A 13,788-nucleotide genomic window follows, 5' to 3' on the forward strand; every position below is an offset into this window, starting at 1 on the left:
ACAACTGAGCGACTTCACTTTGACTTTTCACTTTCATGCATTGGAGGAGGAAATGGCAACCCACTCCAGTGTTCTTGCCTGGAGAATCCCAGGGAAGGTGGGGCCTGGTGGGCTGCCGTCTCTGGGGTCGCACAGAGTCGGACACAAACAAGTCGGACTGAAGCAACTTAGCAACAGCAGCAGCAGAGTTTGCTCAAACTTATGTCCATTGAGTCAGTGATGTCTTTCAACTCTCTCATCCTCTCTCGGCCCCTTCTCCTCCTGTCTTTAGTCTTTCTCAGCATCAGGGTCTTTTCCAGTGAGTTGGCTCCTCGCATCAAGTGGACAAAGTAGAGTTTCATCCTCAGCTCTTCCAACGAATACGCATGGTTGCTTTCCTCTAGGATTGACTGCCTTGATCTCCTTGCTATCCAAGGGACTCTGAAGAGTCTTCTCCAGCACCACAGTTTGAAAGCATCAATTTTTCAGTGCTGGTAATAGTCAAAACATGACAGTTATTCAGCTGGACTCCCGCCTATTCTGCTGCTCCCCAACTATACTTCTGCATTGCTCTAAAATGTTCAATTTTATCTCAAGAGTCTTTTTTAAAATGTTTATTGGAGTATAGTTGATTTGCAGTGTTGTGTTAGCTTCAGGTATACAGCAAACTGAATCAGTTGTACATATACATGTATCCACTCTTAGATTCTTTCCCCATGTGGACCATTACAGAGTATTGAGTAGAGTTCCCTGTGCTATATAGCAGGTTCTTATTAGTTATCTATTTTATCCATCAGATCAGATCAGTCCCTCAGTCGTGTCTGACTCTTTGCGGCCCCATGTATCGCAGCACCCCAGGCCTCCCTGTCCATCACCAAATCCCGGAGTTCACTCAGACTCATGTCCATTGAGTCAGTGATGTCATCCAGCCATCTCATTCTCTGTTGTCCCCTTCTCCTCTTGCCCCCAATCCCTCCCAGCATCAGAGTCTTTTGCAATGAGTCAACTCTTTGCATGAAGTGACCAAAGTACTGGAGTTTCAGCTTTAGCATCATTCCTTCCAAAGAAATCCCAGGGCCGATCTCCTTCAGAATGGACTGGTTGGATCTCCTTGCAGCCCAAGGGACTCTCAAGAGTCTTCTCCAACACCACAGTTCAAAAGCATCAATTCTTCAGCGATCAGCCTTCTTCACAGGCCAACTCTCACATCCATACATGACCACAGGAAAAACCATAGCCTTGACTAGACGAAACTTTGTTGGCAAAGTAATGTCTCTGCTTTTCAATATGCTATCTAGGTTGGTCATAACTTTCCTTCCAAGGAGTAAGCGTCTTTTAATTTCGTGGCTGCAGTCACCATCTGCAGTGATTTTGGAGCCCAGAAAAATAAAGTCTGACACTGTTTCCACTGTTTCCGCATCTATTTCCCATGAAGTGATAGGACCAGATGCCATGATCTGTGTTTTGTGAATGTTGAGCTTTAAGCCAACTTTTTCAGTCTCCACTTTCACCTTCATCAAGAGGCTTTTGAGTTCCTCTTCACTTTCTGCCATAAGGGTGGTGTCATCTGCATAGCTGAGGTTATTGATATTTTCCTGGCAATCTTATTCCAGTTTGTGTTTCTTCCAGTCCAGCGTTTCTCATGATGTACTCTGCATATAAGTTAAATAAACAGGGTGACAATATACAGCCTTGATGTACTCCTTTTCCTATTTGGAACAAGTCTGTTGTTCCATGTCCAGTTCTAACTGTTGCTTCCTGACCTGCATACAAATTTCTCAAGAGGCAGATCAAGTGGTCTGGTATTCCCATCTCTTTCAGAATTTTCCACAGTTTATTGTGATCCACACAGTCAAAGGCTTTGGCATAGTCAATAAAGCAAAAATAGATGTTTTTCTGGAGCTCCCTTGCTTTTTCTATGATCCAGCGGATGTTGGCAATTTGATCTCTGGTTCCTCTGCCTTTTCTAAAACCAGCTTGAACATCAGGAAGTTCGCGGTTCACATATTGCTGAAGCCTGGCTTGGAGAATTTTGAGCATTACTTTACTAGCATGTGAGATGAGTGCAATTGTGCGGTAGTTTGAGCATTCTTTGGCATTGCCTTTCTTTGGGATTGGAATGAAAACTGACCTTTTCCAGTCCTGTGGCCACTGCTGAGTTTTCCAAATTTGCTGGCATATTGAATGCAGCACTTTCACAGCATCATCTTTCAGGATTTGGGATAGCTCAACTGGAATTCCATCACCTCCACTAGCTTTGTTTGTAGTGATGCTTTCTAAGGCCCACTTGACTTCACATTCCAGGATGTCTGGCTCTAGGTCAGTGATCACACCATCCTGATTATCTGGGTCATGAAGATCTTTTTTGTACAGTTCTTCTGTGTATTCTTACCATCTCTTCTTAATATCTTCTGCTTCTGTTAGGTCCATACCATTTCTGTCCTTTATCGAGCCCATCTTTGCATGAAATGTTCCTTTGGTATCTCTGGTTTTCATGAAGAGATCTCTAGTCTTTCCCATTCTGTTGTTTTCCTCTATTTCTTTGCATTGATCACTGAAGAAGGCTTTTTTATCTCTTCATGCTATTCTTTGGAACTCTGCATTCAGATGCTTATATCTTTCCTTTTCTCCTTTGCTTTTCATTTCTCTTCTTTTCACAGCTATTTGTAAGGCCTCCCCAGACAGCCATTTTGCTTTTTTGCATTTCTTTTCCATGGGGATGGTCTTGATCCCTGTCTCCTGTACAATGTCACGAGTCTCATTCCATAGCTCATCAGGCACTCTATCTATCAGATTTAGGCCCTTAAATCTATTTCTCACTTCCACTGTATAATCATAAGGGATTTGATTTACGTCATACCTGAATGGTCTAGTGGTTTTCCCTACTTTCTTCAATTTAAGTCTGAATTTGGCAATAAGGAGTTCATGGTCTGAGCCGCAGTCAGCTCCTGGTCTTGTTTTTGCTGACTGTATAGAGCTTCTCCATCTTTGGCTGCAAAGAATATAATCAGTCTGATTTCGGTGTTGACCATCTGGTGATGTCCATGTGTAGAGTCTTCTCTTGTGTTGTTGGAAGAGGGTGTTTGTTATGACCAGTGCATTTTCTTGGCAAAACTCTATTAGTCTTTGCCCTGCTTCATTCCGTATTCCAAGGCCAAATTTGCCTGTTACTTCAGGTGTTTCTTGACTTCCTACTTTTGCATTCCAGTCCCCTATAATGAAAATAGTAGTGTATATATTCCCAGGTGGCACTAGAGATAAAGAACCCATCTGGCAATGCAAGAGATGTAAGAGATGCAGGTTTGATCCCTGGGTCGAGAAGATCCCCAGAAGAAGGACATGGCAACTGACTGTATTATTCTTGCCTGGAGAATTGCATGAACAGAGGAGCCTAGTGGGCTACAGTCCATAGAGCCCCAAAGAATTGGACCCAACTAAAGCACCTAGCAGGCACACATGCACACACACACATGGGCACTCTATATTCCCAAGAGTCTTACTTAAGCCTCATCAGAGCCTTGCTGTTCACTGTATAGTGGCAGGCCTGGCTCTTATCTTTAGTGTCAAACCTTGTTTGATTGTCAGGGTTTCCTGAAGGGCAGCAGGGGCTCCCTGCCTGTCGCTGGTCCACAGGAAGCCTGGCAGTTCCATCTGCCGGTGGATGCTGAAGTCAACTTCCGTGAAGCTCCCACTTTGTTTGCACCACTGCCCTGATGCTCTGCTCAACTTTGTTCCGTTGCGTCATACAGGCAGGAAGACCTGAACCTCACTGGGTTGAACTTCCCACCAGCTGGGAACTGAGGTCTCCAAGTCAAAATTAGATTGACTTATATAATAAATACATACAGATTTTCTTCCACACTGAAGTCTGATTATTTATTAAAATGCTGCCTTGCTACATCATCTGCCCCCCGATCTTTCCATCCCCATACTTTGCTGTGTGTTCACAAACACACTCTTCCCTTAAACACAAGTGTGTGTATGCATGTTAAGTCACTTCAGTCATGTCTGACTCTTTGCAACCCTATGCACTGTAGCCCGCCAGGGTCCTCTGTCCATGGGATTCTCCTTATTTTCAATCTTCCCAGCATCCATAGCAATTCTATTTGTGCTTGAGCTTTCTCAAAATTTACATGTTTAACCAACTAACCTAAAATAAAATTGAGCAATGATTTAATGATACTGAATATATTATTATATGCAAAATTAAATAGACTATTACATACATAATACTTATAACAGTTCATAATCAATGAATGATCACTGGAGATGTTTCAGATACATATTCCTTAATGAACTCAGGATAACATATATCCACTTCATACATCCTCCATCTGTAAAGACTCTCCTAGGAATGGAAAACTGGAAAAGTAATTTCTGTCCAAATCTTCTGAAATTAGCAGATCGATCAGAGGCCTTGAAGCCAAAGGTTGTGGATTCCACTTCCTCTTTAAGAAGACTTCGTAGCCTCATCTGTGTTGATAGAGTGAGAACTGTGATGTTTTGAACCTAAGTTCCCTTGGGTTTTCTTCAGCCAGGGTGATCTGAGGAGCTTGCCAGCTGCTCTCAGAGGTGCTTCAGGAGGGTTGGATCCATGCCCTGGATTGGCAGACTGGCTAGAGGGGGTGGGGTTTCACGTCCATGCACCACAGACAACATCCTATGTTTCAAGTCTGTGTCCCGACCTGGGGGTTTGATGGTGCCGTGCCCCTTACTGGCTGGGAGGACCCTCCTCCGTGTCCCTCACAGCCGCTCCGGGGGGATCTGTGTGGTTCACGTGACCCCGGCCCTCTTGTCCTGGGGCAGCACTTAAGACCAAAATGCGTGTAAACACGTGATGAGCAGAAAATATGGAGGAGGGAGGGGGATGGGTCGAAATGGATGTTCAGTAGGATGGGAAAGAAGAATCCATGGAGCTGAGACCCAGGAGAGCATCCCAGAGAACAAGTCTGAGAGAGGGAGTGTGTGTGTGTCTAGATGCAGACACAGAGACGAAGATACTTTCAGGACAGGAAGGAAGCAGAAGCCTCCTTGGCCGCCTGCATATCTGCAGCTGTCTGTCAGGTGGGGTCCACTGTGTTGGGCAGCAGAGTCAGGTCCTCTGTCTGATACCGAGAATCCAGCCCCTCTCACCTGGTGTTCTCCATGGGATGGTGCAAAGCCGGCTGCTTTGGACCACGGTAAGCTCTGATGTGGGCTTCCCTGGTGGCTCAGACGGTAAAGCATCTGTCTGCAGTGCAGGAGACCAGGGTTCGATCCCTGCGTTGGGAATATCCCTTGGAGAAGGGACTGACAACCCACTCCAGTACTCTTGCCTGGAAAATCCCATGGACGGAGGATCCTGGTGGGATACACTCCACAGGGTCGCAAAGAGTTGGACATGACTAAGCGACTTCACTTTCTTTTTTTCTTTCAAGCTCTGCCATGCTCTGGGTCTCTGGACCTGTGTGGAAACCAGGCAGCTGGTAGCCAAGTGGTCCTCATCCCGGTTTTATTTCTCTTGTGCTGAGAGCTGTCAAAATACTGGTGCCTGGCCCCACGTCCAGTGTGGCTCACTGAACACCTCCAGGGTGGGTCTCCTGGCATTTGTCCAAGCTCCTCAGATGCCCCTATGTGCAGCCCACCTGGAGAAGCCTGGTGGCTTAGCTGGTGAGTGATGGTGAGACTGCTGACCTCACTTTTCTGCTTTCCCTGTTGCCTCCCCAGATTATGGCACCATTAAGAAGGTGCGGGCACCCCTGACCCAGACCTCTGGCGGCTGTGTGCTGGAAGAGATGGAGCTCTTCCCTGAGAGGCGACCCGAGCCCGTCAGGAGCCTGCGGATCCTGCACAGCCAGAGCGTCCTGTTCGCGGGCCTGCGAGAGCACGTGGCCAAGATCCCGCTGAAGAGGTGCCAGTTCTACCGCTCACGCAGGTAGGGCAGCCCCAGGGAGGGGGGTCCATCCCACGTGCTGGCACCCCCTGTAGACACCCCACCCAGGGAGAGGGTTCAGGAGCCCCGAGGATGGATGGGGACCAGAGCATCCTTGTGTGTCCTGCATCCCAGGATGCAGACTTCTGATACACGCCAGCTTGCTATGCCAACCATAATACATCAGCATCCCTGGAAGAAGAACCCCTGTATGACATCTGTAAGCAGATGTTAGGATTGAAGTGAATTGTTCAGTGAGTTTGGAGAAGGAAATGGCAACCCACTCCAGTATTCTTGCGTGGAGAATCCTGTGGAGAGAGGAGACTGGCAGGCTGCAGTCCAAAGGGTCACAGAGTCAGACATGACTGAAATGACTGAGCACGCCCGCAGCACGGAATGATAATGCTGATATTTGGTCTTCCTGAATTAATCTGGCACAAGTTATATATATATATATATATATTGACCTGGTCACTAAAGTATTTTAAACCTCTCTTTCTTGTCTATGTGTGTTGTGTGTTCAGTTGCTTAGTTGTCTCTGACTCTTTGCAACCCCATGGACTGTAGCCCACCAGTCTCCTCTGTCCCTTGGGAATACTGGAGTGGGTTGCCATTCTCTCCTATAGGGGATCTTCCCAACCCAGGGATCAAAACCCACATCTCCCATGGCTCCTACATTGGCAGGTGGATTCTTTACCACTGAGCCACCTAGCAAGCCCGCCTTTCTTATCTAACACATACTAATTGCTGTAGAATCTAACTGAATAATATATATTGTGCAAGATTTAAAGCACTCTGCAAAGTCAGTATTCTTACATAGAAAAAGATTCTTATATTTAATGACAATCATGACAGTATTGCTTTATAGATGGTTTTAGACAGCACAGTATATAATAAAATTCCTCTTTTGGTATCAGAGTGTTGAGAAACAAATAACATTAGGGCCCTCCCAACTAATAACAATGCTCTTGTGATTGCTGAAAACAAATAGTGATATTGATTAACGACTATCTTTTATGTAACAGCTTTTCCCTAAATGTAACCAATGGCTGCTTGTAGTTTGTTCTGCTTTGTGTTTCCCGCAGTGCTGGCCCAGGGCAGAAATTGTTCTGGCCCAGTTCTTGATGGCTCAGTGGTTGACCGGGAAGGCTGGGGTCTTGCCTGTGGGAGTGTCACAAGTTCAGTGAACCTGAAAGGTCACCAGTCTTCCAGCTCCAGGCCAGGAAGCTCTGGGGATGTGACAGAGGACATCACACAAGAAGTCAGACCCGAGCCAAACACAGGTGTTCCTGCTGCCAGAATGGATGTTAGCACCTTGCAAAAAGTTTTAGCTGCTCAGTTGTGTCCGACTGTTTGTGACTAATGGACTATAGCCCTCCAGGCTCCTCTGTCCATAGAATTCTTAGGCAAGAATAACGGAGTGAGTTGCCATTTCCTTCTGCAGGGGATTTTCCCAACCCAGGGGTCTAACCCAGGTCTCCTGCGTTGCAGACAGAGCAGGAGGCAATTCCCCTTTGCTCTGGCGCTCTGTTAGCTCAGCAACGTGTAGATGCCGCTTAGGCAACTAGATCCTGAATCAGGTCAAGCAATGCAGGCATCGTCTGCACGCCTCTCATCTCCTAGGCAACTGCACTTGCAGCTCAGTCATGAATCCACAGGCACCAGCAGCCTCCAGGCACAGCTGCCCAGGAGGAGTTGACAGTCTCCCCTGTTCCTTTCAGGAGAATAAGCCTCTTGTCTGTCTGTAGCAGGCTTCTGGGAGGACAGAATTTTACAGTTCTATCCAGAGCTGAATCTGCCTGCTGTTTTCTTGTCCACTTGCTCAGGGAAAAGCAGTGAGAGATGATATTTACTGTAAACTGATAGACTGTGATCCTCTGTGTACTCACAACAGACTGGGTTAGTTTGTATTCGACCCTTAAATGCTCCATTTGAGGAAAGAAAATCTAAAGATTTCAACCCAAGAGTTTCTCTGAATTTCTTCCAAAGTTGTTTTGTCATCTTCCTCTCATAGAAAGACAAGAAATCCTCTCTTAACATTCCCGGGAGAAAAAAAAGAATCAATTTTTAAGGAACTGATAGCTACATGACCAGACTTTTATAAATTATGGAGAAAGATAGTGTGTTTTTTCTAGACAAAAGCAATTTTAATTTTCAAGAAATATGCCTAAAGAAACACGCTGTAGAGGAATAGGATACTAATTGTTAAATATACTATTTTTTTAAAAAATAAATTTATTTATTTTTAACTGAAGGAGAATTGCTTTGCAGTATTGTGTTGGTTATGGCCAAACATCAACATGAATCAGCCATAGTTATACCTATGTCCCCTCACTCTTATTTTTTTCTTTTTTTTAATTTTTATTTTACATTGGACGATAATTTGTTGACAATGTTGTGTTAGTTTTAGGTGTACAACAAAGCAATTCAGCTATACATATATTTATTTTTTTCAAGTATTTTCCTATTTAGGTTATTACAGAATATTGAGCAGAGTTCCCTGTGCTATACAGTTTATCCTTATTGGTTATCTATTTTAAAGATAGTAGTGTGTATATTGGAGAAGGCAATGGCACCCCACTCCAGTACTCTTGCCTGGAAAATCCCACGGACGGAGAAGCCTGGTGGGCTGCAGTCCATGGGGTCATTAAGAGTCGGACACAACTGAGCGACTTCACTTTCACTTTTCACTTTCATGCATTGGAGAAGGAAATGGCAACCCACTCCAGTGTTCTTGCCTGGAGAATCCCAGGGACGGGGGAGCCTGGTGGGCTGCTGTCTATGGGGTCGCACAGAGACACGACTGAAGCGACTTAGCAGCAGCAGCAGCAGTGTGTATATGTCAGTCCCAAACTCCCAACTTATCCCCTCAACCACCTTTCCCCTTTGGTAACCACAAGTTTGTTTTCTAAGTCTGTGAATCTGTTTCTGTTTTGTAAATAAGTTCACTTGTATAATTTTTGTTGAATTCCACATATAAGCAACACTATGACATTTGTCTTTCTCTGCCTGACATTTCACTTAGTATGGTAATCTCTCCATCCATCTTGTTGTAAATGGCATTTCATTTGTGTTAATGTGAAAGTGAAAGTAAAAGTCGTGCAGTCGTGTCCAGCTGTTTTCGATCCCATGGACCGTAGCCAGCCAGGCTCCTCTGTCCATGGAATTCTCCAGCAGAAATATTGGAGTGGGTAGCCATTTCCTTCTCCAGGGGATCTTCCCAGGAGATCGAACCCAGGTCGCCCACATTGCAGGCAGATTCTTTACCATCTGAGCCACCATTTCATTTGTTTTAGTGGTTGAGTGATATCCCATTTTATATATGTCCCACGTGTTCTTTATCTATTTTTCTGTCAATGAACATTTAGATTACGTCTCTGACATTGCTATTGTAAACAGCGCTGCAGTGAGTATGTGCGTGCATATTTTCGAGCCATGATTTTCTCTGAAAATATGCCCGGGAGTGGAATTGCTGGACCATACAGAGCTCCATTTTTAGTTTTAAGGAAGCTCCACACTGCTTTCCACAGTGGCAGCACCAATTTACATTCCCATGAGCAGTTTAGGAGAATTCCCTTTTCTTCATACCTTTTCCAACATTTATTGTTTATAGACTTTTTGATGATGGTATTTCTGACTCGTGTGAGGTGTTGTTTTAGTTTTGATTTTTATTTCTCTCATAGTTAGCAGTGTTGAACATTTTTCATGTGCCTTTTGGCCATCTGTGTGTCTTCTTTGGGTAAATATATATTTATGTCTTCTGCCCATTTTTTAACTGGGTTGTTCGTGTTTTCTTTATGTTGAGTTTCATGAGCTATTTGTAAATTTTGGAGATTAATCCTCTGTGGGTTACTTTGTTTGCAAACATTCTCTCCCATTCTGAGGGTTGTCTTTTCATTTTGTTTATGGTTTCCTTGGCTGTGCAAAAGCTTTTGAATTTCATTAGGTCCCATTTGTTTTAATTTTCCTTTTTATTTCCATTTTTGTAGGAGATGGATCAAAAAAGATATTGCTGCAATTTATGTCAGAGTGTTCTGCCTGTGTTTTCCCTCTAAGAATTTTATAGGATAGTCTTCCATTTAGATCTTTAATCTATTTTAAGTTAATTTTTGGGTATGGTATTAGAACAGGTGTCCCCACCTTTTTTGGCACCAGACACCAGTTTGGTGGGAGACGACTTTTCCGCAGATGAGAATGCAGGTGGTGTCAGGGTAATTCAAGCCCACTACATTTATTGTGCGCTTATTTCTATGACTACACCTCAGATCATCAGGTATTAGATCCTGGAGGTTGAGTGCTCCTGTGTTAGACAATGTTCTAATTTCGTTCTTTTACATGTAGCTGTCTGGTTTTCCTAGCACCACTTATTGAAGAGACTGTCTTTTCTCCATTGTATTGTCTTGCCGCCTTTGTTATAGATTAATTGCCCACAGGTGTGTGGGCTCATTTCCGGGCTTTCTGACTTGTTCCATTGATCCATATGTACATTGTTTGTGCCAGTGCCATACTCTTTGGATGACCATAACTTTGTAGTATAGCCTGATGTCAGGGAGCCTGATTCCTGCAGCTCTGATTTTCTTCCTCAGTATTGCTTTGCTTATTTAGGGTTTTTTGTGTCTCTGTACAAATTTTTAAATATTTTGGTCTAGGTCTATAACAAATGCCATTGGTAATTTGATAGGGACTGCTTCCCAGGTGGTCCTAGTGGTGGAGAACCAGCCTGCCAGTGCAGGAGACACAGGAGACAGGGGTTCAGTCCCTGGGTGGAGAAGATCCCCCAGAGGAGGACATGGCAATCTGCTCCAGTATCCTTGCCGGGAGAATCCCATGGACAGAGGAGCCTGGGCAGCTATAGCCCATAGGGACAAAGAGACGTACAAGACTGCAGTGACTTAGCACACGTTGAGTCTGTAGATTGCCTTGGGTAGTATAGTCATTTTGACAATATTGACTCTTCCAATCTAAGAGCATGGTATATCTTTCCATCTGTTTGTGTTATGTTTGATTTCTTTCATCTTGTCTTATGGCTTTTGGAGTACGGGTTTTTGCCTCCTTTGGTAGGTTTATTCCTAGGCTAGGTCTTTTATCCTTTTTGCTGTGAAGGTAAATGAGATTGTTTCTTTAATTTCTCTTTCTGATCTTTTATTGCAGGATACAAACTTAATACACAGAAATCTATTGCATTTTTCTTTACACTAACAATATTAATTATGCTTTTATAATAGAATAAGTAATTTTGTTATCAGAAAATCAATTTTATGAGTAAATTTTGAAGTGTTTAAGAAGAGAAATTGAGCTTAACTAAATTACCTCCTTCAGAATCATACTCACATTGTTCATTTTGTTAATATCTGTTTTTCAGAGGCAAGGCAGTTTGATATCTGATGCAATGCTTAGAAATTATAACACCTGATACGGTTTTCCAAGATTCTTCTATGTCTGCCACTATGCTGGATCTTATCCCCACTTTCCTTAATCACAGCACCCTGACAGTAAAGTCAAACAACATCTCCAATTTTCAGATAAAGAAATGGTAGCTGGGATTTCTGGTGCCCTGCCCGAGGTCACATAGCTCTTGCATTCGAAACCCAGGTTCGGAGCTGAACTCTCTTGCCCCCAAGGCCCAGACTTTATTTTTGGTTCTCTCTGCTCCTCCTGGTACAAAGAATATGTCATGCTCAGTCATCCGATTTCAGCAGGGATGGACCATTTGATGGCATTTTCCATGGAGTTGCTGAGAGCTAGAATTAGTACCAGGACAGGCTGAACTCAGTCTATTGACAAGTACCCCCAGCTTCCTCCCATTAGTCCTTTCTTTATTATGACTGCCACCAGGCTGGGTTAAGGAGACCAAAAGGAGGTTTTATACTGCTGGGCTACTGTAAAATGAGTCTTTATCCTCCAGCTGTTCTAGAGGTGACCCTGGACCCAGGAGAGGCCAAAATAATGTGCGCGCCTGTGCCATCCATGCTGTGCACACATTGTAACTTGGGGCCAACGGCATGATGTTTTTAACTTCCCATAACTGTTTTCCTCAGAACGTTATTTTGAAAGAACAATATCTTAAAAATATATTTTGGTCAAGTTTGACCTCAAAAAAATGAGCAGAAAGATCTTGTTTTAATTTTAGTCTTTTTTTTTTTTTCTGCACAACCCATTTAAGAAATAGCATGGAAAAATGATGCAAATAATAAAGCAGCTGATCAGAATGGGGGATGACTTCTGAGGATGTAGAGTGGGAGAGAAAGGTTACTTTTCCTGTGTGCCCTTTATACTCCAAGACTTATTTACCACACACATGTGTTAGTTTCATGAAATGAATCATATTTGCTGAATTCTAAGGAACATGTGTGTTTAGGAAGAGCTGGATGTGGGTACAGCCTATGAAGGGCTTCCCTGGTGGTGCTAGTGGTAAACAATCCGCCTGCCAGTGCAGGAAACTTAAGAGACGAGGGTTCATCCTGTGAGTCAAGAAGACCCCCTAGAGGAGGGTAAGGCAACCCACTCCAGTGTTCTTGCCTGGAGAATCTCACGGACAGAGGAGCCTGGTGGGCTATGGCCCGCTGGGTCTCAAAGAGTCAGACAGGACTGAAGCAACTTAGCACATATGCACAGCCTGTGAAATGGAGTGTAGGTAAGCTGATGTCATCCTCACATGAGGCTGGTGCACAGTCAGGGGCTCCCAGCATGAAAGTGGTTCAACGTCTTCATAGGGATGCACAGGATGAAGCAGCCAAGAATAACCATTAACTTAATTCCTGCTGATACAAATACCAAGGTAAAGTCATAACCAGCCACTTGCAAAAGAAGAGACTGGCCAAGGATTGATAGTGTTCTCATCTCCCTGCTTTAGGAAGAAAGGAATGACCACAGGACTCAGACTATAACCATCACATCCAGGAATCAAGCTGTTATCCCCTGCCTCCCACCTCCAAGGAAATTGTGTGACCTTCCAGTTAATTCAGCTGAATGAAACTCCCCAGGTCTAAAGAAAAGAAACCCTGGGGAAGTGGAGTGGTAGGGCTTTTGACTTAGACTTTAAAGTCATTTTAAGATTGTGCATTAATTAGATCAGTGGGTTGGCACATGTCCTCTGTAAAGAACTGGATAGAAGATGCTTCAAGCTTCCCAGGCTGTAGGGTCTCTGTTGCCACTTCTCTACTCCATCCTTGCAGCATGGAAGCAGCCTCAGATCATAATGAGTGGGTGTGGTTGTATGTCAGCAAGGCACACAGATTCATCAGGCAGAGAAACAATTTACTTTTAGAGTCAGATAGTTCAGTATTTACATAGACAATGAAAGTAAGAACAGAAAATGTATCAGCTACCCAAGTTCCTTGGGCTTCCCTGGTGTCTCAGCAGGTAAAAAAGCCACCTGCCAATGCGGGAGACATAGGAGATGTGGGTTTGATCCCTGAGTCAGGAAGATTCTCTGAAATAAAGGAAATGGCAACCCACTCTAGTATTCTTGCCTGGGAAATCCCATGGACAGAGGAGCCTGGTTATCTAAAGCTCATGGAGTCACAGAGTCGGACACGACTTAATAACTGAGCTGCCAGGCAACAGCAATCCAGGGCCCTTATCCCACAGATGACACCAAAACAAAACAACCCAGGGTCCTTATCTCACAGCTGATAACCCACAGAAGAACTTGGGCCCCACATGGCTGAGGAACTGGGTACGTGCTACAGTTTTATGCCTCCAACTGTACTCTAGTAGGGGTGAGAGTAGGGGGCAGAAACCCTTATGCCTCATTAGAACTCGGGAGGCAATGAGAAACTATCTCATGAAACCCTGCCTGGAGCACAGCGAGGTGGAAGGAAAGCAGCTTTGTAGCAGGCGCTCATAATCCTCGCATGTGCGTGATTGGAGCGTCCCGGGGCACTCCACCTAAGCTT

At 44.3% G+C, this 13,788-nt stretch overlaps 1 protein-coding gene across 6 annotated transcripts in view; it reads left to right on the top strand.

The window, feature by feature from the left end:
• The window catches only part of SEMA5A (semaphorin 5A), a 572,726-nt gene that overhangs the window by 446,163 nt on the left and 112,775 nt on the right, over positions 1–13,788 (top strand). For all 6 annotated transcript variants that reach the window (XM_070774864.1, XM_070774868.1, XM_070774863.1 and 3 more), the window contains one exon: positions 5,686–5,893. In XM_070774864.1, the coding sequence (XP_070630965.1) occupies positions 5,686–5,893 (208 nt within the window). The remainder of the gene's footprint in view (positions 1–5,685; positions 5,894–13,788) is intronic.

Source organism: Bos indicus, chromosome 20, assembly GCF_029378745.1.
Source record: "Bos indicus isolate NIAB-ARS_2022 breed Sahiwal x Tharparkar chromosome 20, NIAB-ARS_B.indTharparkar_mat_pri_1.0, whole genome shotgun sequence".
NCBI lineage: Eukaryota > Metazoa > Chordata > Mammalia > Artiodactyla > Bovidae > Bos > Bos indicus.